The sequence below is a fragment of the Aspergillus eucalypticola genome, assembly GCF_003184535.1.
Source record: "Aspergillus eucalypticola CBS 122712 chromosome Unknown BO83scaffold_9, whole genome shotgun sequence".
Classification (NCBI taxonomy): Eukaryota; Fungi; Ascomycota; class Eurotiomycetes; order Eurotiales; family Aspergillaceae; genus Aspergillus; species Aspergillus eucalypticola.
Genome location: NW_020290283.1, coordinates 875,680 through 902,811, shown reverse-complemented (window position 1 = coordinate 902,811; position 27,132 = coordinate 875,680). Strand labels below are relative to the sequence as shown.

The 27,132-nt window shown below is 49.1% G+C and overlaps 7 protein-coding genes across 7 annotated transcripts; 5 read left to right on the top strand and 2 right to left on the bottom strand.

Annotated features, from left to right (window-relative positions):
- Positions 1-381: 381 nt before the first annotated feature.
- On the top strand, positions 382-1,506 carry BO83DRAFT_377594 (nuclear transport factor 2 family protein). Its single transcript, XM_025531029.1, has 2 exons — positions 382-543; positions 838-1,506. Exons 1-2 carry the CDS (start codon positions 464-466, stop codon positions 1,229-1,231), a joined length of 474 nt encoding a protein of 157 aa, XP_025389412.1. The 5' UTR covers positions 382-463; the 3' UTR covers positions 1,232-1,506.
- Positions 1,507-2,712: 1,206 nt separating this feature from the next.
- On the top strand, positions 2,713-6,762 carry BO83DRAFT_358885 (serine/threonine-protein kinase; the record flags this gene model as incomplete). The annotated part of the gene is made up of 6 exons (XM_025529331.1): positions 2,713-3,266; positions 3,314-3,658; positions 3,854-4,042; positions 4,137-6,103; positions 6,157-6,462; positions 6,530-6,762. 6 exons carry the CDS (start codon positions 2,713-2,715, stop codon positions 6,760-6,762), a joined length of 3,594 nt encoding a protein of 1,197 aa, XP_025389411.1.
- Positions 6,763-8,971: 2,209 nt separating this feature from the next.
- BO83DRAFT_387878 (uncharacterized protein) lies at positions 8,972-10,405 on the bottom strand (the record flags this gene model as incomplete). Its single annotated transcript, XM_025532739.1, has 4 exons — positions 8,972-9,364; positions 9,428-9,727; positions 9,812-10,081; positions 10,262-10,405. 4 exons carry the CDS (start codon positions 10,403-10,405, stop codon positions 8,972-8,974), a joined length of 1,107 nt encoding a protein of 368 aa, XP_025389410.1.
- Positions 10,406-12,641: 2,236 nt separating this feature from the next.
- BO83DRAFT_426145 (uncharacterized protein) lies at positions 12,642-12,903 on the top strand (the record flags this gene model as incomplete). The annotated part of the gene is made up of 2 exons (XM_025535258.1): positions 12,642-12,672; positions 12,737-12,903. The coding sequence occupies 2 exons, from the start codon at positions 12,642-12,644 to the stop codon at positions 12,901-12,903; spliced, it is 198 nt and encodes a 65-aa protein (XP_025389409.1).
- A 1,430-nt stretch (positions 12,904-14,333) lies between these two features.
- On the top strand, positions 14,334-15,160 carry BO83DRAFT_248749 (uncharacterized protein). The gene has a single exon (XM_025527022.1). It carries the CDS (start codon positions 14,587-14,589, stop codon positions 15,010-15,012), a length of 426 nt encoding a protein of 141 aa, XP_025389408.1. The 5' UTR covers positions 14,334-14,586; the 3' UTR covers positions 15,013-15,160.
- A 6,599-nt stretch (positions 15,161-21,759) lies between these two features.
- On the bottom strand, positions 21,760-22,499 carry BO83DRAFT_387877 (uncharacterized protein; the record flags this gene model as incomplete). Its single annotated transcript, XM_025532738.1, has 2 exons — positions 21,760-22,274; positions 22,445-22,499. The coding sequence occupies 2 exons, from the start codon at positions 22,497-22,499 to the stop codon at positions 21,760-21,762; spliced, it is 570 nt and encodes a 189-aa protein (XP_025389407.1).
- A 155-nt stretch (positions 22,500-22,654) lies between these two features.
- Positions 22,655-23,020, top strand: BO83DRAFT_426144 (uncharacterized protein; the record flags this gene model as incomplete). Its single annotated transcript, XM_025535257.1, has 1 exon — positions 22,655-23,020. One exon carries the CDS (start codon positions 22,655-22,657, stop codon positions 23,018-23,020), a length of 366 nt encoding a protein of 121 aa, XP_025389406.1.
- Between the last annotated feature and the right edge of the window lie 4,112 nt (positions 23,021-27,132).

The window sequence follows — 27,132 nt, the reverse complement described above, 5'->3', positions numbered from 1 at the left end:
CTCGTTTCTTAGTACTTTCATGAACCATGACATCAATTACATATTTTCCATGACAGTGGTTTGTAGTGGTACTTAACTGGCAGTGATACAAAATATATATACTTATCCGGTCTATGAGAAGTGAACTAAGTATTACCAAGTAACATGAGCGGGTCGCCACATCAATGATCTGAACTTAAATGATCGAGTCCAATAAACAGCAATATTACTACTAAGTTCCTCAATATAATTTCATTTACACACCGATGAAATGACAGTTACTGATCGTCCTGAGCGGAAGCCTCTCATGCAGCGCTAACATCTCAACGACCACTAGCCCCACGTGACGTGTAACGGCTTATGTACAATGAGTCAATAATAAGCTCTAGTTACTGACTATCTCACGCTTCCTGCATAATCCCAAATCTGTCCAACGGACCTGTGTTTTCTTCATCTCTTCTAAATAAAAATAAACTACTACACCATGGCTGACATCAAGCCCCCTTTCACCGAAGAATCGGCTCGGAAGAAGGTCAAGGCAGCTCAGAACCTATGGAACACCAAGTAAGAACTCCCCCCCTCTACGACATGTATCCCTCTGGGAGATCTAGAATCCTGTATCTTGCACGCTGTCGTCATTTTCGACGCTGGTATGAGGGGTTAGAGTCTGCTGTGAACTCAGATTTTCATCCCTTGCGTCCAATCGAGGCCTTTGCCTCGTGTCTCCCATTCTTTACGCCCAGCTGTGATTTAATTCCATTTCTCTCCGATACCCCACAGCATTCTTAACAGCTGCTGAATCTCACACACTGTTTCTGCTCTACTGCTTGCTCGCATTCTAACGGGCTTTACACGTAGGGATCCCGTGCGAGTTGCACAGGCTTATACGCCAACATGTATCTGGCGCAATCGGACGTCATTCTTCTCCGGAACAGAGGGCATCGTTGAGTTCCTGACTGCGAAATGGAAGAGGGAAGAGAACTATAAGCTGCGAAAGGAGCTGTTCTCCTTCACCGATAATCGCATTGCAGTGCAGTTTTGGTACGAGTATCAAGATATTGATGATGGTCTGCGTTGGAAGCGGTGTTATGGTCTTGAAGACTGGACCTTCGATCGAGAGACAGGAAAGATGTGTAAGAGAATGATGAGCGGCAATGATGTGCTCATCGGACCTGATGGAAATGGAGAGGGAAGATGGTTTGTGGAGGGAGTAGATGTCGAAGACGTCGATATTGGAGAGGAACATTGGTGAATGGCTACCTCTAATTTTCTGCACATCATAAGGCCGCTGTCATTTACTGCATTAGCAATAATCCCTATATCCAGGGGATCCGAGAGAAAAGCAAAGTGTTGGAATTATCGTGATTCATGATGCTCCCTATGGTATGTCGGATCCGAGAAGCACTATGGTATTCCATCTCCGTCCTCCTCTTCAGATGCCCGTCAGACAAGAAAACCTGTCAACATATCAGAAGGTGTTATGTCCTTATCGACAGTTGTTAGATATTTATTTGATAAGACAGTGGACGGGTGGCCTGCGTCTACACACGCAGAGACCGCAGGTAATTTTCCGAAGCGCAATGTAAGAGCGAAGGGCAACAATAATCCCTATCTTTGCGACTTAAACCTAGTGTAAACAAGGGGCAAAGTAAGCCTGTCTGGAGTATTCGACAGACTCGAGCGGCGTGCAAGCCCCTGTCTTCACGCCACGAAGGGGGGAATGCATGTCCCTTTGACTTGCCAAAGATCCCAGCCACCTCTTTATCGCACCGGTGTCTGCAATGACGTCGCATTTCGATGAGCCTAGGGGTTTCGAATCACATCCGGGGAATTTAATGGAAAGATGGGTTTGGCGGATCCTTGAATACCACTACCAAAATCAAAGATTAGTCAATGCGGCATCAAAGTATTATGCCTGCAAATATTTGTAACATCATAAACACCTTATCCATTACCGGAGATAAATCGCATCAATGAGATAGATAGAGGATTCCTTAATTCAACTTTTTGTAGTCAGCAGTACTGGCAAGAAAGCATAATTAGCCCGGGTTGATTTCCGCATTCCAAACTGTACTTCACACAGTATTGCCGGATGCCCGGGTGGGTGAAGGAGAGGAATTCCGAGCAAAACAAACACTCGATGGTCATTCCACAGACTCTCCTCGCCGTGGCATGTAGCAAACCCGGCTGAGAAAACCATGTTTGCTCGCTTTGACCGCGGAGCATGGCTCAGGAAAGCATGCCTCCAGGAAATTACCGGTACTCTGGGAGATTCATCTGCACTCCTATGCCCCTCTCACCTAGCCATAGCAGTCTGGAGTTGGTTTGATCCGCAAACGTTGTGGTTGACTGCCTTTTTCTCATAGCACTACATGGGGACCTGAAAGGGCAAACAGGCAGGAGAGTACTAACAGAACAGCAGGAGCAGACGATAGGCGATTCAAACAACAACCTCAAGTATTCGCTGTTTGCACGACGTGCGCGTTACCTAGGACTACGCGTGAGTGACTACTCCAAACCTATAGAGAGAGCTTGTCAACTGTATGTATCAGTCTATTGCATCGTGATGTATACGCGTCAATATTCTCTTGATTTCTAACGATATGACAGCCCAGCATAGAACAATCGAGGCATATACGGGAATCTTCTATATGCAGACGCGTGTTTAATTGCCTCTTTCATCGATAAACGGGGCAGATGGACGGGGATACAGCTCTTCTTACTCCCGACACAATGCGGACTCCCTTGACGGATGCTTCAGCAAGAGTAAACAAATGCCTTGCCCCGATTACAGAGCGAGAGGAGCCACTGAGACAACCACAGCAACAGATGACATCGCCGGTGCCGATGTCCATTGTGACAAGTCCTCTGTCCGCAAAGAATGCAGATGTCAACTGCAGCAGCCCAGCTCCAGGCTCACAGCCAGGGACTAACCGCAATTCTGTAATGTCAGCGGCGTCAATAATCACCAACCAAGGCAAGAGGAAGACACATGTGGGACCATGGCAACTCGGAAGGACACTCGGCACGGGGGTGAGCGGCCGCGTGAGACTGGCGAAGCATTCAGTAACGGGGCAGTTGGCTGCGATCAAGATCGTCTCGAAGAAATCCGCCGCCATAACGCAGAGTGCGAGTATTGCGGGAATGGATAAGAAGGCCAATCGTATCGGAGGTATAGGGCCGCGCCAGATCCCATCCGGGCTGGAGCGCGAGGTTGTCATCATGAAACTGATCGAACACCCAAATGTGATCAATCTTTATGATGTTTGGGAGAACCGGGGCGAATTGTAGGTAACATTGGACGCAACTGGGAGTTATGGCTAACACTACGTAGGTACCTAGTATTAGAGTTCGTTGAAGGGGGCGAGTTGTTCGAGTACGTTTCGGAGAATGCCCCTCTACGAGAGGACGAAGCGGTACGGATATTCTGTCAGATAATTGCTGGCCTGGGATATTGCCATCGCTTCAATATTTGTCACCGAGACCTGAAACCGGAGAACATACTTCTTGATGCGCAGGGCAATGTGAAGCTCGCTGACTTTGGAATGGCCGCTCTTCAGCCATCGCATCGTTGGCTTGACACGTCTTGCGGAAGTCCGCATTATGCTGCTCCGGAAATCGTCGGAGGGAAGAGATATCTCGGTGACAAGGCAGATATATGGAGCTGCGGCATAATATTGTATGCATTACTGACAGGCTTTCTTCCATTCGACGGAGATGACACCCATCGCACACTAGAGCTGGTGAGGCGAGGAGAGTTTAAGATTCCTCCGAATATTAGCCGTGAAGCCGCGGACCTGATCATACGCATATTGGAGAAGAACCCAGACCATCGAATTAGCATGAGCGAAATATGGAGACACCCTCTGATCAGGAAGTATGAGAAGCGCTACCAAGGGGCAGTGGACTATCATATCGGTCCTGCACCGCCGCTTATGCCCGAAGACTGTGGCCCACCTATCACCAACAAGGAAGACGTGGACATCGACCTTCTGAGGAACCTGCAGACACTATGGCATGATGCTACTCCCGAAGCAATACTGAAGAGGATTTTAGACCCTACGTAAGTAAAGCCATGTCCCTGATTATGATACATGTACCGCCTGCATGGAGGATACCGAGCGAGTGAACCTGAAGCTGATTGATGGAACAACTAGTCCGAGCCATCAACGCCTGTTTTACCATGCTTTGGTAAAATTTAGAAACGAACAGTTGGAACATTATCAAGGACAGACTCTCGAGCACTCCGCCAGCGACTATCACCATATATCAGTGGCACCGCGTACACCAAGTCGCCGAACTCGACGTGCGAAGGGCAGCTCAGCGAAGTGGTCGCAATTTCCACCCGTGAAAGAAACAGGCAGAAGGACCAAATATAATGAAGAGCCAAAGTCCTGTGCGACGACGCGAAGCTACGACCCGTTCCGGTCTCCACAAGGCAAATACCCCCCGAGAGAAGCGAAGTGTGCGAAGATCACAGTCTACCGTAATGGGCTCATTGTCGATGTTGATAAGACCGCAAAAGAGCCCACAGAAACGGCTCCCCAACCGAGGCCAGCTGCAAAGAACACGGATATCGAGGTGCCCCAGGTGGCTCAGGTGCCCGAGTGTCCACCGAGCTCACCATTCGTGCTTATGCGTGATAAGCGCATGAAGGTCAATTCCGTCAAATCATTCCATTCAAAGACCTCTTTATCTGGGTCTCGTCGGGCTCTTTATGTCGCATCAACGCCGCGTTCTGCCAGCTACAAACGCAATGTATCCTTCCACCACAAAAGGAACCGCTCGCAAGGCTCAGTACTATCCACCAAAGCGAGGCCACCGAGGCCGAAAGCCCGCAATATCAGGCTTGATGCAAGTGAAAGCACTGTCATCTCTGACTACGACGATGATCCATTTTCTGACGCACAAGAGAGCCCCTCGTTGCCCGCTCAGCCCACGGTTGTGCGTGGAGCTGGTGTTACAGTCAGGAATTGCCCTCAGATGAAAAGGGTGCGAAATAGCGATATCATTTGGAAAGACGATGCGCGGAAGGTGTCCTATGAACTCAGTCAAATATGCGAGGAGGCCTTCAACGGCAGCTCACTGTCCACGAACTGCACAGCCAGCACATGCATTGGGTCCGAAACCCCTGCGACATCCTTGTCGATCGCCAGCCCTGAGGTGTCTCATCAACAGCTTGCTTCCAAAAGACACTCGACCACACGCACGGCACCCCCAGCCGCATCGTCGCCACGATCATACACGGCTGCAGAGCTTACTGAAACTCGTCGTAAACTGATCCAGCATTCAACTAAGGACGACTCAGGAAACATCCCGGGCTACTTGAAGCCAATCATTGCGCACCTAGATCGTCTAATTGAGCAGGATGAATCGAAACGACGAGAGCGGCGGGAGAATCCTATACCTTATCCCAGTGCGCTGAGGGAGCAATCAGTCCGGTCGTCAAGTGAAACCCCGCAGCCACCAGAAGCAACCAAAGTCCCGGGAACTGCACCCAACCCCCAAATCAATGCTGCTTACAAAGTAGGAGACCAAGGAACAGCCGTGCTGCCAACTCCTCAGAAGCATCCTGGCCGCTCCAACCGCGATGGAAAGAGAACAGTTCGCATGGTGCCTCATAGTTCTCTGCAGTCGATGGGGCCAGCCAAGGACTTGAATATTCGGAAGAACCGCAGTTCTATTCCCGAAGACATTCCAGAGACACCGGACGTGTGCACAACGGATGCTGAGAAAGAGCAGGCTGCAGCATCTACACGCAAGTTCGCTTCCCTGAACCCCGGCCAAGATCGGGGTCCCTGCGAACTGGACCCCATTGAAGAAACTCCAGGATCGCCCAGACGTAACGGCACTCGTTCTTCGGACAATAAGAAATGGTCATGGTTTCAGAACAGGTCTCAAATGGCAGGGGATCACACTACAAGATATCCCAGCGACGTCCCGCAAATCCAACCGAGTTCAGCGACTGTAATCAGACACCACCAAGACTCGAGAGAAGCGAAGGCCAACACCCAGCGAGATAGTCACTTCAATGGAAAGCCCTCGCGGACGAAGCCTAAAGGCGGATTCTTCAGAAGACTAATGAATAGACGAGCAAGCAAGGAATCTCAGAACCAGGATACAGGTTAGTTTTGTCTACCCATATAGTTAGAACTGGAAACTCATCACCGAGTACAGGCTTTGACACTGCAGACACCAATGTCTTGCTCCACGAGAACATCGAGACTGGTAACACAACAGACTCCGAATTCGACGGCAAACCTCTTCCACCTCCCCCACGTGGTGGAGGAAAGAGCCAGAACTGGTTCGCCCGCGTATTCCAACTCAAGCCTGCTACTCGAGTGATAGCACTCAACACATCGACCACCAAAGCTCGGAAATACATCCATAAGACAATGCGTGAGTGGAAGAAATGGGGTATGGAGGAGGTTTACCTTGACAAGGACAAACGGGTTATCTACGGAAGCGTGGGTGAAGTCAATTGTACGTCTCCCAGACCACACAGATCAGATCATCATGAAAGAAGCCCATCTAACCCATTGATTTGTAGTGCTAAATCTTCGACCGGTCCAATTCTCCGCTGAGTTCTGCACATACCTAGAACAAGGTCGACAGGAGAACCTCAGCCTTGTTCGCTTCAAGCAAGAGCGGGGAGCAGCATCGTCCTTCCACAAGGTGGTCGACACTCTCTACCTCCTCATGAAGGGCCAGCACATGCTCATGGAAGATCCGGCCCGAGCAAAAGAGATGGTTCGAATTCTGGACGACTACCCGAATTTTTGAAGATGAATGAATACCCACCCTTTTGATTCCCATCCTCATATTACTCTCCTAAACTGTTTCTGGACTATCATGACCATCTGGATGGACTTTGCAAGCCTTCTATAACCACCTACAAGGCCCCTTCAAATATCACTGCATATACCCTCAATCAACCCCTTTCAGGACTTCATGTTCATAATCTCTCAATGTCTTTCCCCCTTCCTCTTTCCCAATATTGACCTAGTCAGGTTTCTTTCCCTTACCAATTATCTACCCTAAAACACTCGCTTGATCTTCGAATTCTCCTTGTCTGATTAACCCTCCTCACTTCTGTCACTCTTTCTGAAACATTTCCTTCCTTCGTGATTTCCATTTCCATTCTATACTTTGTATTCTACTCCAGCGTCTACCGTTCCATATTCACTCGTGTCTCCAGTTAATCCCATTGATTGAATTTTCCAAAGCAAACGAACCGAATTAAAGTCTCTTGACACCAATTCTCGCTAGTCAATTCCATACTTACCCTAAGCCTCTAACTCGCCCTCCAAACATTCAATCCTCAAAAAAAAAAAAATCGAAAATCACACATTTTCTCTTTTATTATATGCCAGCCAGCCAGCCATTTAGCTGCTAGTACTTTGTATACATGCCTGTTTTTTATTTAGTTCTATAAGCCCTAATCATAATTACTTAGCTCATTATTTCTTTCCCCAAAGCTTGTCGAGCTGAATCTGCTTATTTGGAACGATGCTCCCCCGACTTGGGAGGCTAGTTGGGGACTGTTTAGTAAGGAGGCATGCACGTCCCAGCAAATACCAGTGGTTAAGTTACAATACAGGATCATGGATAATTGGTTGTATCAGCAGATGTGCAAAGACCTACTTACTATATCGCAGGAAAAAAGACCTAATAAACAAGATACGTAGGTGTTTGATACTTGACTATATGAGGTAGGTAACGCGGAAACACAACGAATAATATGCACAAATCAAGATAGGCACCAAAACAATTTGCATGTAACAGAACGCATGGTGATTGCAAGTTGTAAAAGTTGATCAGACAGCCTCCCAAGTATAATACGAATAAAAGCAGAACATCAAAAACTGAAACCAGAATGACCTCCTTTTTCGCGAATGATGGCAAAGTACCGTCCCAAAACAAGCCGTTTCAGAGCAGACAACAAAACTCGGAAACAAGAGCATGAACGCAGGACAGATAGCCTCCCGAAAGTAGTGAAACACGTGGAAAAGACAAAGCCACCGCCAATAGCATTTAAGAAAGAAAGCCTCATCACACATCTTGTTCGGAAGAAATGGAAATGCAGCAGATATTCGCACCAATGATTCGTTTCGTGATGGCTAACGCAAAGACAGACATTGCCGACAGATGGAGCTTTCGATCAAAGCTCGTCATCCAGGTGATCCCAGCATAACCGCCTGTTTCCAAGATGCGGTCACTGATCGAAGGATGCAGAGTGTAGATTCACTTTGCTTGACGATTCTCAGAGCTTCGAACTGCACCTGGTAGAGAAAACGAACGGAAAGACCAACAAGAAAAACGTTATTAGTAGGTCGCCCTAAGTAGTTTATAGCCAGTGACAGTGTCTTCGGAAAGGGAAATGTTGTAGATGATGAAAAGAACAGAGTGCGATATGATGACTGTCAAGGCACTGTAGCTGCCGGATGAGCGCTGCAACATTGACATCCACATGCGCAGATGACCGTATAAAATAGTCAACAAGACAGACACCCTCGCACTTGAATCGTGCAGCTCGTAACTCTCTTGCGTCTCGTTTCCATGACCTCGTAGCTGAAAAAACTTCCAATTTTGCCTCTTCTTTTTGATTGTTTTTATATCCTGATTTCCTCGGACCTCTATTCACTCAAGGCATTGCGTTTCGCTTCATCAGTTGGCGTGATTTTAAAAAGATGTGATCTCCGTCCAGGCATTGCACATGAATTCGTTGTCTTCGCTTCATCTTGCTCTTTCGTACCCCAATGAACGTGCGGCAATGGCTGCAAGAAGAGCAGCATGGGATGAGATATTACCACGACTATCACATGGACGTGTGACCAGCACACAAGCTTTGCGCGTCAGCCATCGACGAACTTGAACGTGCCTCCTTCCGCTGCATCTCCATAACCTTTCGAACTCATATCCGTCAAACCACCCTAATCCCCATCATAGCCAACCCGTTGGCTGGAAGGCATGTCGGCATAGTCGCGGAGAACTATTGGCCTAGGCCCCGACGGTTCAATGCATTGAGCATGTCACTATCGGTGCTAGAGCGGCCCTGACCTTCTCCTCCAGGATTCAACATGTCTCGCACATTCAGTCCGCCGCGAGATGAACCCCCCGGGGTGGAAGTGGGGGGAGGAGTCTGATTGGGGTTCACAGGAGGATACGGGGAGCTGTGAGGAGACGAGGAATGGCGACCATCATAGGGATAACTCGATTGCGGAGAGGTACGTCGCTCATGTGGAGGCGGCGGCGGCGGATAGTATGGGCTCGTCGCATTATACGTCTGATAGCCAGATGCAGATGTAGCGGGTGTCACCGGGGCGAGATTAGTGGGATCAGGGTATTCAAAACCCGAGCCTGATCCTCGACGACCAACAGGCCTCTATTAAGGAGATTAGTATCCCGAGGGACAATTAGATCGCAATAATAAGCTCGTGCTACTCACATGATCCTGAGCTCCATTGGGAGGAGCGTTTGCGTATTGAGGGGGGTACACCGATGGCAGTGTACTCTCCGGTTGCTGCTGTGGTGGGAGGGGCTGGCCATGGGCACCATAGAGCATGACTCCTGCGGGAGGCGGTCCGCGGCCTTGGTTCTGGGGATTCCGTAGGTGGGGGTAGGCGGCATGGGCAGGGACAAAGGCTTGCGCCTGGGATGAGACTGGCGTGAACATGCACTCCTGGTTGAAGCGGATGCAGTTGGTGCAGCGTCCATCCTGAGAGCTTTCAAATCCCGAGCAACGGATCTATTGGTTCCAGAAAGTAAAGGGTCAGTTGTGACTGAGTACAATACGGGTCTCCCATAAAGGGAGCCATTTGACTAAACGTACCTTCCGTCTCCGGCAGTAGCGACACGCGATGGCAGTCCGCTGACGAGGAGCAGCAGCTTGATAGACTACTTGAGGCGGAGGGGGTGCGCTGTACATGTCTGGGGGGCGGTAGGAGCCGGGAGGGGGTGCCATGCGGTAGGGGTCATGCGACTGCGGAGGGGGAATAGCTGCCATGTTCGGCGGAGGCGGATACTGTCCAGGTGCAGACGGGTATGGGTGATCTGCTGGTGGTGGTGGATAGGAACCTGGGGGATAAGAAACTGGAGGATACTAATGGGTTGAAGAGAGCATCAAGATTAGCCAATGCACCGTTTAAACACACTCGAGTAAGAGCCGCATCGCAGGCCAAGGCGGAGATCGAGGGCATATGAGGCGTATGAGGGATAATTAAGGATGAATGATATGGTGCATATATGCGACAACGTGAAATGAAAGCAGAGAACAACGTACAGGATAGTGAGGAGGTTGTTGACCATCACCAGGCTGCTCAGGTTGACTAGGGTTCCATTGCGGCGGAGGCGGATACTGATCGTTGGGATTGCGGTACGGGCCCTGCCGGTTCGGGTCGTTGTGGTCGTTGGGATTGCCGGACATTGGTAGAGCGAGCGTGCCAGAGAAGCTGATTTATAAAAGGAAAAGGAAAAAGGAAAGTGAAAAAAAAAGACGGGAACGGGCGACGGAGGGAAGCCAGAAAACAGATGCAGGATGATGTGAGGTGAAAGTCACGGTCCCGCGGGTCGTTCAGGCGAAAAGGTAGGCAGAGGCAGGGATGGTGGAAATGCTAAGGTTCCGTGGAGAGCGCGGGCCGCACGGGCAAAGCGTATGTATGTATGATGCTGTCTGACTGTCTGACTGTATGTATGCTTGTATGTATGGCTCAAGGAATGGACGGCCGTATGTATGTAAGCAGTATGTAAGTACGTAAAGTATGTACGGAGGCGAAAGGTGTCGGTGTAAGGCGACCAGGTAGTGTCGATGCGGAGTCAAAGCCGGTCAGAAAGTCGACCAATTCAAGTACAAATCCAGCTCCTGTCGGGTGATTTTCGAAGCTAGCATAGCCTCGTGGTCACGCTTAAGCCAGAATAAGGGAGGCAGAAGAGCCAGATGTAGTGGGAAGAGTAAAAAGCAGGAAAGGGAGTGAGTGAGTTGAGTTGAGGAGGCGAAATAAAAGAGGGAAAGAAAACCAAAAAGAGGTTCTAATCCGCAGATGGAAGAAGCCGAGGAATGAGATGAGCGCGGATAGGTGAGGGAGGGAAGGGAAAAAGACCAGGGGGCAAGAGGGAGGCGGTGGAGGGAAGGAAGACGATTAAGAGGTCGAGGTGGTCAAATTTAGCAAGGGTCAGGGAAGGATGGTAAGGAGGGGGTGGGAAGGTAAGGGAAAATATAGAAGGGAAAAAAGGGACAAAGAGGAAAAGCGAAGGCGTAAAAAATAAAATAAGGACCAGAAAAATAAAATAAATTAAAATTGAGAAAATAATAAAAAAATGGGAAAAGAGAAATTCCTTTTTTCTCTTTTTTTTCTTTTTGATTATTTTTCTTTTTCGGATTTTTCGAAAAAAAAAGAAAATGGAAAAGGGAAGAAAACGAGAGCCTCGGGGATTTCAGTTATGACGTGAGCGTTGAGCACTGAGGGGTTCCAATGATGATGACCCGTAATATCAGCCAAAATGAATGTAAGTTGCAATAGATTTTAAAGTTTGAAACTCGCGAATTGATTTAGAAGACACTTCAAACGCAGTCAGAGTATCTTAAGGCGCAATGGAAGATCTGGTAGCAAAAACGGGAAACCAAGACCTGAACAAATCGGAAGATAGAGCATATGGTAGATAGATACCTCAGCCCAGAGGAAGGGGATTACAGAGCTTATGAAGGGCTCTCTCTTTGAACCGAGAAGGTGATACTAGGCTGTTATAAGAATGGTGGTGGTTGTCAGCAAAGAAAGACGCAATAGCGTCTCCAATGCCTGACAGTAGCGCAATGCAACTGTCATTAATGATCAGACACCAAAGAGACCGAAGCTGCGAGGAGGACAGGGACGGGCCTGTTGATCCATGGCTGTAGCGAAAATGCTGGGGTTTTGAAGATGCAAACCGACTATCTGTGAAGAGGGCGTGTACACACCTGTCTGCCCTTTTACCCCTTTGTACCCTTCTCTCTCCTCAATTATTGCCTAATGTAAAGACAGAAAAAGGAAAGAAAGGGAATTAATGAGCCCACGTAGATCTCGATGCCTAGGATTCTTAGGCAAACATGATTTCTGCAGGTTAAAAAAGCAATGCGATGACAGGGAAGCCGTATTTTCGATATTGAGAACAGATGCATATGGCACAGATTGAACCTTTCCTAGATAGTCCAGGAAATACGGGGATATTGTATATTACTTTACTATCTATGCCAATCGAAAGACCAAGAAAGTTGAGAGGACCTGAGTACCAAAAAAGCTAAGACCTAACTTGGTATGGAAAATTGCCAAAGTGAAGAGACTGGTCGATGTTTACACATGATTGGAATAAGTCAGATGCCCCCATACTGTTTACTAAATTTCTAGGTAATAGTAAGAATACAGTGAAAGGACGAAGTCGGAAAAGACAATATTTCTGGGGACATTTTAGCAGACCTAGTCTTCATTTATAACCCATTGTCTAGTTATCTCTGTTTTTCATGTTGTAATTTCCACGAACGACCTTTAGCAATGACTCAGTTGAGGCGCTTTTCTTCTGAACTACTTTCCACTTGTGCTGCTTGAAAACAAATTGATTGATTGACTAACTGGAACGGCTCTACTCCAATAACCCAAAAGGATTTCCCAGTGCGACGGGAAGAGACCAAAATGGACATTTTCTGGGTCGCCGAGTCCGCCGGTCCGTCCGGGAGGCGAAAAGAAAACGGTTGGATCAAGCGCGTCAAAAACGACACGAGACGCAGGGTACGAGTCCCACGGCTGGCGGAAGCGGAAAGGCGGGAAGATTCGCGATGGGGACTTCCAAAGAATGCAACAGGTGGTTATTTGGGTCGACTGGGTCCCTGGATACGATGCGGGTATGAGGAGTGAGGAATCATGGCGCGCCTACTACTTTTCATACCCGTTCTAGATACGCGCGACTCTGGTACGTATTAATCAAGACAAGAAAGCGGAGGCGATCTAGTATCATGGTGTCCTCAACCAGTCTCCATGATGGATACTATCATTGGTTCTGCTGGAGAAAATCACCACGCGGGCAATTAATTCGTCATGGGTGCTAGAATCACCATGGAACCCAGGCTCCGTCGTCGGGCAAATGAATAGTACCAGACAGTTTGGGAAGGGTAATTGGTCGATCCACCATTTTGAGAAGAGGGAGGGGGGAATGATACTATGGGTGGTACTGTTTCTTCTGTTGTCCCAATATTTTTTAGGATAGAACGATTAAGACAGGATAGAACGATTAAGACGGAATGTGTGGAGCACCTTCAGCAAAATAAAAAGCTATGAAATCTCAGTATGTTCTAATGGTGGTGTAGTATTGCTGACTCGACGAGAGGATGTGGTGGGTCTAATAAAAAAGAAAAAGGGCAGGGGAAAAGAAAAGAAGAGGTGTGAGAGAAGAGGGAAAACAAAAATAAAATAAAAAACACATGTGGAAGGATGGAGTAGCGGTCATGGAAAGGAATAGCGTAGAAGAACGGTCCGCAGACCAGGTGGACCCTATCCAACGCGCCAGCGACCCATAGACATGGACGGGGACTCACCTAAGACGCAGCTAAAGTATTCACGGTTCCATGGGGATCAGCTGAATCGCTGTAAGGCCCTCGGGTTGGGCGTTTGGCAGGCCCCGGCGACCGCACAAACAGCCACTCCTGTTGCGTCTAGAGCCTGAAGAGGGGCGTAAGTTTGCCAGAAGGCGCAAGTGACGACTGATGACGGAGGGAGGGTACGCCGGGACGGGTAAAGGCGCCGTGACGGAACTCCACCGACCGCTTCAAGTCCTTCCGTCTCCAGTTTGGGGGCTTAGTCGCGTTTTCTACTTATTACGGTGTCCTATTTTTCTTTTCATTGGGGGGTATTTTTATTTTCTATTTCCATTTTTCATTTTTCCTCATCTTTCTTTAATTTTTATCTTTCTCTCTTTCTTTCTTTATCTTCTTTCCCTTTGCGAATATTTCCTTTTTATCATTCTTCTTCATTTGTGGTGTCTTGCTCCTGTTCCTCTGGAAATTCTGACATTATACACGTTATTATGTGTTTTGTCACCCTTTGGGCAGGCATTGAAACACCGCTGCGGATTGTAATTCACATGACCACTTCGCCATGGCTGAATGGGCGTTGAAACTATCCCAGTTACAGCATTTGTGCCGGGTCTTTGTGCTTTTGGACTGGTACCAAGATAGGAACTGACTGCAGTAGTCACTACTACTACGTACTAGGTACACTACTAGGTAATGGCATACTCCGCCCGTTTCAAACATACGGAAAAATACCAGTGTTTACCCAGTACTAGCACCAAGCAGTCTAGAGTCGGCCACAAAACATATGCGAAGCAGCGCACTACTCGAAAATATCGGAGGTGCTAGGCATCGTTTCTATTAGCCAATGCATCTCCAAGGCGCCAGTTCACACTGGCTGAGAACAAGGCCACACGCCACGTCGAATATTTGCCAGCAAGGACAGAATCATCCTTACTAAGGTTTCAGTAAGAAATAGTGCTTACTAGAATCTCCACGGGCAACAATCAGTACTAGTAATGCTGGAGCATGTACCATAGAGAACCGGTTTTATGATAACCACTGCTTGAATAATGCTGCTACATGCATACTGGCTCACTACGTCGAGCTACTTACTTTGCACTTCCAGCATTATTCCACACTCAATAAGTTCAATGATCCAGGCTGAGTTCGGGGAAGGGACATCCTGTCTCCACCCGGGTAAAGCCCGAAGCCCCGAACTTTTAAAGAAAGAGGGGCTGACGGCCCGTGGATGGCAAAAGCTCTGTCGGAACCCTACTAAATACTGCACATCACTAGTTCTTCTTCAAATATGGTTGCAGAAAATGAATAATCATCGGCAGTACTACTGCCGACCTTGCTGCTGCATACATACTCGACAACACAGCGGCCCACAAACAACTTCGTCCTGGCCACACTGCTTTGATTTGCTTGATTTACAACGGGAACGGCAACGCACATGCACAGGCAACAATCAGAAGACTAGGGAAAAAAAATAAATAGAATATTCTTCTAGGGAAGGAATGGAAAGGAAGTGTGGGAATCCAGCCTCATGCTGTGTTCCTTTGTCCCGGAGTACTTTTTTTCTTCTCTCAACGAAGTTGGTTCGCTCTGTTTGGAAAAAAAAAAGAAACCAACAGCTCTCAGCACATTTATTTCCTTTTCTCCGTTTACCAATTATTCGATGGGAACTTATTAGGCAGGTGGTTTTACTTCCGATTTGGTATTTCTTCTCAATTCCCAGAGCTCCGGTACGAAGGGGGCCGGGCAATATTGAACCATGGTTGCTTGCCACTTAGTGTACCACAAATCGGGGCCTCGGAGCAATGCATCGTGGCTTTCTTACCAAGCAGACAGTGTCTCGAACCAGCCCACTCATTTCATCCTCAACGCATCCTCCAAACACGATTATTGGGATTGTCGGGGCCTTGTTTGCCGGTACCTGGGCACTCCTTACATACATACCATGATCCGATGACCGGAGAGAGGGGGGAGATAGTGGGTGAAACTGCAGAAGAAGAAAAGGACGCTTTCACAGACACAGGAGGGGTGGGGAAGGGAACACCCCAAAGCTGGTCATCAGCTGCAACCAGCCTAGAAGGTAAGTAGGTACTTTGCAGCTAACTAAAGTGGTTGTCATTTCTCAATGATACATACCTGCCCGCCTTTGCTGCATCGCGCATGCGAGGAACAGCCACTAACTGCCCTTACTGCACAGCTTGGCTGCATCCTCTTCAGGCTTTCGTCTGCCTGCTGAAAAGGAAGAAATGAGAACTTGCTGATGAAACGCTTCTGTATGGTCGTTGTATGACAATACAAGGTACATACGAAGGTAGTATAATATACAACTTACATACAACAAGGTGCGCCCCGGGCCTCTGCCGAACAGAAAGGCAGAATATGTATGCTTCGCAGTAGTGCCCGCGTGCATGCAGCGGCTGCCTTGTTGTGGTCAGGGCTCTATCCAACACACATCCCTGTGGCCTAACTGGCATCATTAGATTGGGGCAGCACGACTGGGAACTCCCTCCAACCTGGCTCCCAAACAAGCAAACATCTACACCATCTCAATTCTTCACGATCGTGTCTCTAATATGACTCGTCACCAGCGGGAGCCTGCATCTCTCAGAGCTAATTGTCATGACAGACTAGCAGAAGGAAGAAAGGAAAAAAAATAAAATAAAATACAAACACTATCACGGGGAAAAAACTAATAAATAAAAATACTAAAATGACCAGCCCTCACACACCATACGCACGAATCATCTGTCGATTTACTACTATCTCCCTGTTTTAACCCTCGGCCCTTCTGATCAATGAGGGATTGGCTACCTATACTACCCATGGCCCCCAATACCCAGGATCCCTTGCATCCTCCCACCATACCTGGGGCATGTTTCGAACGGTACGGTCCAACCCGTCCGCAAGGGCTATCAGCAATAGATGCAGCTCAGATATGCAGCCTGAGACTTGACTTGGAGAGAATTGAACGGGATCAAGGCATCAGGCATATCGCGTGGACCACCCAACCCACCGTTTGTTACGCAGGTTCCCCCTCGTTTCTCTCCCTCGCCTCGGGGTTGATTGCATGCGTGCATGCATGCATGCATGAATGATCAAACGAAAAACCCAAGAGGGATGGTACCCGAGGTTGCAAGGAACCAACAACATACACATACATGGTTCCAGGCCCCATAATTCCAAGTTACCTCAGGCATGTTAGATACGTAGTAGAAAGAGAATGAGGGGTGGGCGGGCGCCCGGACCGGGACATGCGAGATACTCCCGCGCGCGGCGGATGTACCGTCCCATTGCCCCGAAAGGGGGGGAGGACCACCATGGATGGAAACTTTCTTTCTTCACTGCTTTGAAGAAATAAAGAAATAAAGAAATTGCGATTTTCAACCAATGGCGAAATTCGCCCTGACAATTAAGAATTACGATTGGGTATCACGGAACCTCGAAAATCTTGATGATGGTAGTAGGGGGACTTTTTTAAGTGTGACCATCATCATCACCATCACCATATCACTATCGCCATATGATGATGTTGCAACGCTTACTTAGTAAGTAAGTACTCCCATGTTCATATGTAGTAGTACTACTAGCCTTAGTAGCTTAGTCTCCGTAGATACTTCGTATCTACTCCAGATTTAATCTTGCGCGGAAAGGGATACCGTAGTATGTGTGCCTTCCTTGGAAATCAAAACCCAATGCCATGGATTCCTTCTATCTTTCTTGAACGAACCTGACACACAAAAAAAAATAGATTCGCTGGGTATACGGTCCGAGGCGCGGGTTATCCATGTTTCATCCATACCTACCTGAAGTTCCTTCATATTAAGTACCCTATAAAACGATACGAAAACAAAGGAGAGATTTGAATGCAAAATTAATATCCATAGAATAAGATAAAATAAGATAAAGTCGAATAGATAATAAAAATGAGAGGGGTTCAAAAGTGGATTGAGTTAGACTATATTAGACAAAAAGAAAGAAAAGAAGAAGAAGAAGAAAAAGAAGCCACACAGAGGCAAACTTCCACATCCATTCCTGCTAACAGAAAACCCCCCACTACGTACTACGTTAATATTACCTGATTACCGCATGTAGTAGTCAAGTCAGACTATACTACTGAACTAACTACGTACTAAATAGACTACGACTCACCTACTCGATTTGTTCAGATTTGTACGTAAGCCATGGGGTAACGGTGTTTGGGGGCCAAGAAAAAGATAGTAGTAATCAAGAATTAAATTTCTGCCGTCTGGACGAATGATAAAAAGACACACGGGCGAGATCGCATACCATTTGTTCTGAAAGGAAGAGAAAAAGAAATAATTAACGAAAAATGGAAAGTTGATCCAAGTGGAGAAAGAGAGGAAGAGGAGAAAGTAAGAAAGAGAGGGCGAGAGAATTCATTACTCGACTAAGAATGTCCCCGCAAAAAGCAGCTCGTTTTTACGAGTGGGCACGAAGGTGGGCACGAAGAGATGCAAGTCAGTCCAAAAGGTTAAGCGACAGCCGCGGCGCTATCCCATTGGCGTAGAAGAAGCCCTTGAGTTACCGACGCCTCGATTGTGGTTGGGTCCAGCAGGGAAAGGAGCGCTCCGAACCGTAGTCGCACGGCAGCTGATTGGCACACGGCGCGGGGACCATGGGCACCAAATCCCGGTGAATTTAGGTTCCCTTTTCTTCTCTTGTCGGTTCATGGTTCAGCGGTAACGCACTACTTCGTACTTACTACCCAATGGTTGGGTCGCTCGGAGGATGTTCGGTTCCGGCGATAAATACCTTGAGTTACCGTGCGGTGAGCGGCATGTATACCGGGGCTCAAATTGCGCTGCTGATACGGAGGCGCTTTGCTCGCGTTTCATTGGGTCGGCGGGGCCGCCAACTGAGTCCTTTCCATGGATCAGACCTTCTACTGGAGCTCATACGAAGGGGCATCGAAGGTCCCGGCCACATGGGATGATGGAGCAAAAATAATTAAAGTGGCGATGGGAAAGTTGTCCTCGCGCTTGTGAGAGAGATAGAGTGGGTTCGACACACTTCTCTCTCTCTCTCGTTCTCTTGTCTCAAGGTGCGAGCCCACCTAACCACCCACCATCCTCCGTCCTGTGGAAAGAAGTGGAGGTCACTATACGCGGGCGGAATGGGAGAGGGGATCCATTAGGCGGTGAGTCTGGTTACCGGGATTACCGTCACGTCTTGAACAGATCAGTGGCAAGCAGGGCGCTTCCACTTATGCATGATTACAGACACTGTAATCCGAGGGTGGTAACAGTGGTGTGCGGCTCCAGTGGTCACAGTGGGTATGAACGCCCCGAGCACGACACTGTGTTGAGCTGAAAACAGATGAAAGACCTGACTAGTAGGAGGAGTCCGCACACTGGTAAGCTGATACCAAGCCTAAGAGGTTGCACCGACATGATAGGCTCGGTCCGCGCTTGCCCACCTGCCGCTTCAGGCATCTACTTGGTGGATATTGTGGCGGTGTCGAGCACGACGATGAGATAATCTTGGATTAGGAAAGCAAAAACAGAGGTTGCAGAATGCTTATGTGTGTCCCTGTGCTTTGACAAATCAGGCTGACACTCACTCACGAGTTATCAAAGTAGTGTGTGTGTCTCTGGATCAAGTCGCACGTATGATGTGTGAGACCATCCTTCGGCGTTGACCCTGTGACAAAGGATGGCGCTTAGATACTTAGTATGAGCGAGCGGCGCCCCCTAGCATCAATTAGTTAATGAAGGAAGGGCCGTGAGAGACACACTTTTAGTGGGCAGTTCTAAGTTTCCCAGTGCTATAGCCTTGGGACGGCGCCAGACGGGCATGACCATAGCCCGATCGGTAGCGATTGAAAATAACTTGCATTAGCGTCACCCGGTTCGGTTTCTGTCGAGCGGGAAACGGCCATGGGTATTTGGGGAGTGGTAGTTAGTTAGCTACGGGATAGATAGTAAGTAGTCAGCCACAACGTTTTTTATTTTATTTAATTCTATTTTCTTCGGAGAGATAGCACCCGTGTCCCGGAGCCTGGAATTCGAGTATGTGTGTGTGTGGACTGTGGAAGTGCATGTTTGTGCGGGGTCTGGTGACATATCCAAGATTCAATGAAGTTATGAAAATGGGGCCGGCCAAGATCCTTGTTTTATGTCGCAATGGCCGAAGTGTTCCTTTTTTTTTTTTTTCTTGAGGGGAAAGAAATTCCAAACCGGTGAATCTGACAAGACAGGCAGACACGGATGCACCCACTGGGCACATGGGAGCGGCAAGGGAGCTAGTCTCTAGCCCTTCATGGGTAGGTGCTTAGTGGAAGTTAGAAGACGTGGCTGGCAACGACGATTCGCTGTGGAGGCAGAGTCATCACCGCTCTCATCCGCAACAAGTCCAAGCATCTGCAACCTAATCACACTGAGATAGCACGGCCAAAGGCGAACCCCTTTGTGTTCCCACCCTCCATAATCCGTTCAGTCTATCATTGACTGATTATCACTCGCGTAGGTGGTCGGGGATTGGGTGCAATAATCGTCAACGTAGACGAAGGAAGCAGTAGCATGACATCAGTCGACGGTATCGTGTGACAGCAGTAACTTCCGTTTTGGGGGAGTGCTGGAAAGAACAACATTCCCATTTGAACAAGGTTTCTTTTATCATTGGCAATTCTTTTCTATTTTTTTCCTTCTTACTTTGTTTTATTATTATTATGATTATTATTATTATTATTTTTCTAATTTTTTTTTATTTCTATCTTATTTTGTCTTTGGTGGTCGTCATCACTCTCATCGTGTCATAGTAAGGAACCTTTAATCTATTTCACTCCCGTAACTTGTCTACTTAGCCTGTATTTTGTGGCTGCAAGCCTTTAGTTTACTAGCTAGTACTTTCTGAGGGCACACCCTCCTTCGACTCCGACATGTGTCGATACGAGAATCATGTTATCCAGTAATTGAAAATGAGCCATTATGGAGTCAAAAAAAAAAAAAAAAAATGAAACCGCAAAATAAGCAAAGAAGTAATTTGACCCTCGAGCGCACAATAATTCTCAATTCGAACAGAACAAGGCGTCAGCAGAACAAGATTGTCGGAATTGCACGGTCGCAAACGGAGCCGAGGATTGGTGCTGTGACCCGGATGCAGAGGCGCTTGTGTCAGGGCGTTGGGCAACCGGCCCCCCTATCATCGTCGCCCTGCTAGTCATTCTCCTGGTCATGTCCACGACGGGCCGCCCCGACTCCCGCCGATCTTATGCAGGAAGTGTAGTGTGTGAGAGCGAAAGTGTGTGTGTCTCTGTGGGAGTGTCTGAGAGTTGCGAGGACCATGCTATCCAAGTCATCATCCTCTTTCCTCATCCGGAATCTACTACATATGACGGTTAGTACTGAAGATGAAAAGGTAATTGATGTCAGCAAAACTGTCTCATCTCTGTCAATGCGCTTGATCGGGCCAAATGAATGACACTCGAGCCCTTCCTTCCATTTCCTGCTTTGCAACACCCTCCAGCCTCAATGGCCCCCTCGCACCTTCCAATCCCTAAGCTTCCCTCTCCTTGTTCTCCTTCACCTTCTAGATCCCACACTCCGTCGCTGTTCATCTCGGTCAACTATCAGTGACTTGCAGGCTCCGATGCGTTTGGTTTCGCGCCCTTGACTTACAGCGAAGAAAAGCATCATCCATTGCTTCTTGAACAGGATAGATAAGAGCTCGCATCTTGCACACGCCCCAATGGCTGGAAGAAACCCAGGTAAGATGCTCCCACATCAGCACACCGCACAAGGTCCATGCACCTCGCTCATATCATGTAAGTAGATTAAGGATGCTGCAACAAGCCAGAAAATTGCGCTTTCCCGCTTGCTGTTCCACATGTTGAACTGTCAGAGCCCAGTCCAGCCCAGCCAGCCAGCCAGCCTCACTTTTTCGCCCATACAACACACATAATATGTGCTTCCTCCTAAGGGCCCAAATAAATGGAGATGGCTTCTGGCTTGGGGGCCTGAGTGTGGTGGTATCTTTTGCTTTGGTACCATACAAGCGGGAACGGAAACGAAAACAGAAACCGAAACCAAACCGGCGGCCGGAAACGCGGTAATACTATAACCGGTAATAACGCGGCGTTACGACGGTCGCAATTGAGGGCGCGCCATAATTTCGTTTCCTCATTAGCTCATTGCCTTCCCTTTTTGGTGCGTTGCCCTTTCCTCTCCTTCGTCCATTAGTCTCCCTTGCCACGTTTTTTTCGACCCTCAGCGGCCCCGTGCATTGGCGTCCGCGTCTTTCCGTTGCCGCCAGAACCCACCATCACCTGCGTGGTGGGCTTTTCTTTCCTGGTTGTCTTTGTCTCCGGTATCTCCAGGATCCTTCTCCACCGTGACCAACGCCGATTCTTCTTGGCCGCCAGCAAAGTCCATGGTTCTATGGTGGCTGGTGATCTTTGGGCGCAGGGGTTCGAGGAAGTACTTCCGCGGCCCAACTTGGGGCATCCAGTCATCAGGCGTCATCATCGGTGATGATGCTTGGATGTTTGTCCACCGTGGGAGGCAACATTGAGAATTTTGGAGACTGGCACCAAGCACCTGTGAGGTGCTACTGCAGGAGGTACTAGGAACCAAGGTACTAGTCCTAGTAGGTGAGTAAGGTACCTTACTCCTCTTCAAGTCTCCGAGGGCATAAGCACGGAAGCTTTGGGGCGATTGGCCAGGCCGGAGAGCCGCGTTTGTCGATAGGAAGGCGGTCTGGAATCCTTCCACTTGGGAACTAACTAATCATCGTTTGGACCTGAACAGTATTAGTTTACCGCCGGCAACGGGAAGAGCAAGACGGGAAGCTCGCCATGCTAGCTGGGATCATCGATCAGCCCGCATACGGCTACGGTCACGTGATGACAAGGGGGCCTATGAGCAGGCGCCCTGGGTCAGCCCATCACAATACCCCCGCCCGTTTTGGGGCTGGCGTGAATGTCGGAAACAGTCGGTAATGCATCCATGGCGGGATGTCAGAGCGACTGGCCTAGGGTGATGGTTCAGTGGCTTGGCCCTAAAGGAAGAAGGGGGCAGAGAACCAGGTTCACCTCCCTGGCCAGTCTGTGCTCGCTCGGGTAGAAAGTGTGTGCGGGCAAGTGTGAGCGATCTTCCTCACATTATGACGTGGCGAAACGAGACAAACAACTCCAGATGGCCCTGCCAGGCTGCCCTGCCCTTCCTTCTAGCCGGAACTCGACCCAAGGGGAGAGATCTGGGCTTCAGCGCCACGAAGTCGTACCAGAATCTCCCCTTCTGTTCCCTACATTCTCAGTTCTGGATTATTTCGGTTCGGGTCGGTTCGAATCGCGCATCTGACCCCCTGCACATGGGAACATCTTGTGATAAAGAGCCCGGCAATCCAAGTGTGAGAACCTGTACGAGGACTCTGGATGGTACACTTACACTCCCCGTCCAGGCGTCTCGTCGCGTGACGATGGGATGGGAGGTTAGGCTCGGGAAGAAGAGTTTGGTGACCGATGCCTGATCTGGTAGGGATGGCTTGTAACCACTCTACTCGCTAACGCGCCTTTCTCTACCCTCCTGGGCCCTAGGCCGTCAGGGTGGCAAAACCGAAGCAGATGCACACAGGCCACACAACCTAACCTTCGAGATCCCCGCTCGCAGAAATAAACATTCAAGTTCCCCTACATACTACTTCAGTTTCTAGTGCTCACAGCCGCGGGCGACGCGGGCAATTTTCACTTCATACTATCCTAACTCAAATCTATTGTCCCAACGCGTTGCTAGCTGGACAAAAAATGAAACGCGACGGGGAATATACTGAACATATAATACTAACCGATAGTCAGCTGGTGCTGGAATTGCTCAATCCTTCATCCATAGTCCTGCTTGCCGGATCGACTGGAAAGATACTTGGGTAGAGCCCTCCGGGGGGTGGGCTCTCGTAACCAGCAACCAAGGATCTACGGCAAAGCACCCGACGACACATCACATTGCTGATTTTTGCTCCTAGTAACTTAATCTCCGGGCGCGGTCATCAGCCGCAGTCAACCAACCATGATTAACAGCAGGAGTGTACACTCTACCTTCGGCCGGTTGTATGCAAGGGTGGAACAATGGCAGGCGGTCCTCCTTGTTTCCACCGTCTTCTTCCCTCGTCTTTCATCCCAAAGGAGGGGGTAGGATTGCATCGCAGCAGACCCAAGTTCACGTCGTATGAATAGGAGCCCAGCGACACCAGCAGCGCGCTATCTAGATTAGGATGTAAATCTTCGAAAAAAGCAAACATGCGTCTAGGCCGTCAAGCTCGCCGCACGATTTTTAGGGAAACCGAAGTACGAAGTATATTTCCTCTTTGTTAATGACATGGTCCTATTCCCTACCAACCACTCCTACAACCTTCTTGAACGGTTTCTACAAAGCGAAACTCATTGCCGTGTCTAGTGTATCTCCCAATAACAGGAAAGGGTGGTACACAGCCAGCCAGCCAGCCAGCCAACCAATCTAGAGTAACCAACTACTACAGTACATCGTGTTCAGGAAACGAGTTCCGCATCTGGGACAGTAAGAGCAAAGATTTGCCAGTCTGCTACTAGTACTATTACTCTTCAGCTCGAATTGGGGCCCGTATTATTGAGTTGCGCCATCAACTCTTTGTTTGGCTCCAATTACCGAAACGGGTATGACATTTATTATTTTATTCCCGCGTACTCGAATTTGAGGAGTATTCTTATTGTACTTTTCTTCAAATCATGTATGTATGTGTCTTTGTTTCCTTCTAGTCACCCCTCTTCCTCTGTGTGCCTAACTAGCTTAAGAGGAGAGAGGGGGAGGGTGGTGGGACTTGGTGTACACCTCTGTGCCCGAGGAGGATGGAGAGGGGAGAGGAGAGGGGCTGCAGTCACGGTAATGCCGAAAAAGTTGGGAACATCTAGTCTCTATTGGAGACATTAAGAGGGGAAATAGAGGCTCCACAGGCAATTAGAAGCAATTACACTTAAGCATATCGAGAGATATCGCGGATCCAGTGCTAAGCGTAGCCGAACGAAGATATCGGCCATACAAAGAGAGTTTTGAGCACGGATATCGCGCATAATCTAGATGGGCCCCACGGCGCACACAATGAAGGCTCAGGTTCCGCGTCTCTTTTCCACCCTGGAGCGCTTCCTCCACTGCGAATCTTGTCACCGCTTCTGAAGGTAATTCAGCTCCTACGGTAGCGAAGATGGGGGATGAGAAAGGGGGACGAATCAGGAAGAAGGTGATAGAGCTCCATTGAGGGGGAAATAAGTGATAATCGCCTATCGAGGCCAGAAATGGAAGTTGGGCGAAGCGATGGGCACTGGGTAAACGATGGGATGCGCGCCTATTGAGCGGAATGCCCCGCTAGTAGTGTGGACGATGGGTCGAATCATGGCCGATCGTCGACAAGCACAAGGTTTCATGGCTTGCAGGCAAGACAACTTTGTAGTGCCCGGGAGAAGGATGTCGCAAGGCGCAATGGAATTGCAAGTGCTGATTCGGAGGCCTTTTTTCTCGGGGTGGGTTGTCTCTCCATCTATTTCTTGTGCGGTACACACACTCACACCCCCTTTCCACTTTTTCTCTTCTGGGTCCCTCAGGGCTTACAGCTGTCCGGACCGAAGAGGATATGCTTCCGACGTAGCATTGGCTAGACCGGGGAATGACAACCTGGGGAGAGGGGCTGTACAGATTCCCCCCACTCAGGTCTTACAAGACCATGGAGTGAAACAAGGAATTGTGCGTTAGCCATTTGGGCACTGATGCAGAGTGCGGATATTTGCTTCAATAGGACGAGGGGAGGCAGTGACTTGTGAGAGTCAAGTCATGGACGAATTCGCACTCGTGCAGAAGTGGATAACCTGCTACTGCTGATAGATGGCCAACATCGTGGAGCTAACGGCACGTCCGACGGCCCGGCTGCGGCGCGCGGACAGCAGGCCATAACATGCACGTCAGTAGTATCATCCTGAAGGCCTGAATCTCAAAAGTCCCGCGCAGTCCTGGGGGTCATTGGCACGATGGCCATCATCATTGGGGGATGAGAACTGGCGGTAAGGGAATCCCGGAACTAGGTGTTGGAGTATGCCAGGTCCTTAGCGCAGTAAGGAACGAATGTCGTACCGATTTTACAGGATAACCGGTCAAAGGGAAGCAAATGTGGTAGCATCCTGATCCTCTCATGGACCCGATCGAGGGCCAGAAAGACTGTAAACCAAAGGTACACCACGCAACCGTCCGTAACGGGAAGGTTATTCCCATCCACAAGGAGAGACAACATGGGTGGAGATGGCCATGGCAATGAGACAACATTACTCACCTACGGATCCAGAATCTACACACCAGACCGACGAGTACTCACGGTCCTGGAGTTCCTTATCAGGTTATACGATCCCCAACCATGAGTCACTCGTCCCATCTCTTCGGAGGCTGAACTGTTTTTCTCCTGCACTGGATCGACTTGACGATGCTATTGGAGTACGTGACCTGTCGGATGATATTTCTTGAGGTCAGTTACGAGGTTCCGACAACACGACAGAGGCTTTTGTCGCGGCACTTGACCATCCTCTGAGTACAACTGGTTGAGGGTGGGTAACATTGCGCCCGAAGACACACCGCTGGGAGGCTAGGTAGGGAAAGGGAAAGGGGAGGGGCAAGGGGCACAGTGGAAAGGGCCTTGTAATGATTGATACGGCAACTAAAATCCAATAGACGCAGGCGCGGGCAGGCGGGGAGGGGAAAGGCTAAACAGCGAGGGAACAATGGGTGGTATGGCTTACGAAGGGTTCCATGATCCCAGTCAGAGCTGTCATCCTCTCTTGTGCATATTGGTACCAAACTCTCCCCTCTTCATCTGCGAGAGACGCGTCGATGGTGAAACAACGAAGACGGAGCAGCTGGATATTCTCATGATCGATTTGGTAGCCCTAGGCAGACAAGGAGCTCTCCCAGTATCGTAATTGGACGAAGCGGAGACCCGCCGGGACGGCGGCAGATGCTGAACCATGGAAACAAAAGAGACGGTGCAGAAAACTCTTCGAGACCAAAGCACGTTGGTGGGACGGCGCAGGCAATTTCCGTGTCAGAACCAAGAACTGGACAGCACCTTGGGACGTCGAGACTAAAAGTAATGAGTCTAGTGATCCACCGACGGTCTTGGGCGGACACAGCCAGCAAGTGCAAGAATCAATCCACCCAGCGTGGCCCCAGGGTGCAAAGCCGGAGCGCAGACACGGTTCGGGTAGGCCCAGTCGGAGGGTCCCGTTCGCGGCTGCGCTTACACCTCCAACCCAGAACACACGGCAGACCTGCCATCACAGGCAGCCAGGAGGCCGTGAACTGCATCCCCAATCTGGTGTGTTCCCCTTTCATGGGGCCAGGGGCTATTGATCCTAGATGCGGCGGTTTTCGTTGAGATGGCTCTGGGCTTTTCTTTGCAGTCATTGACGCCGAACGATGTCGTTTTCCCTGATGTGGGAGAGTGTGACAGCTCGGAAGTGGCCGTCAGAGCTAGCAAACATCCCCCTGTGAGATGCTTCACCATCTGGCACCAGTTTGCCATCTTCCATTTTGTCCCCCTCGTTCTGTCTTTTTTGGGAGATGATGGTACCTATA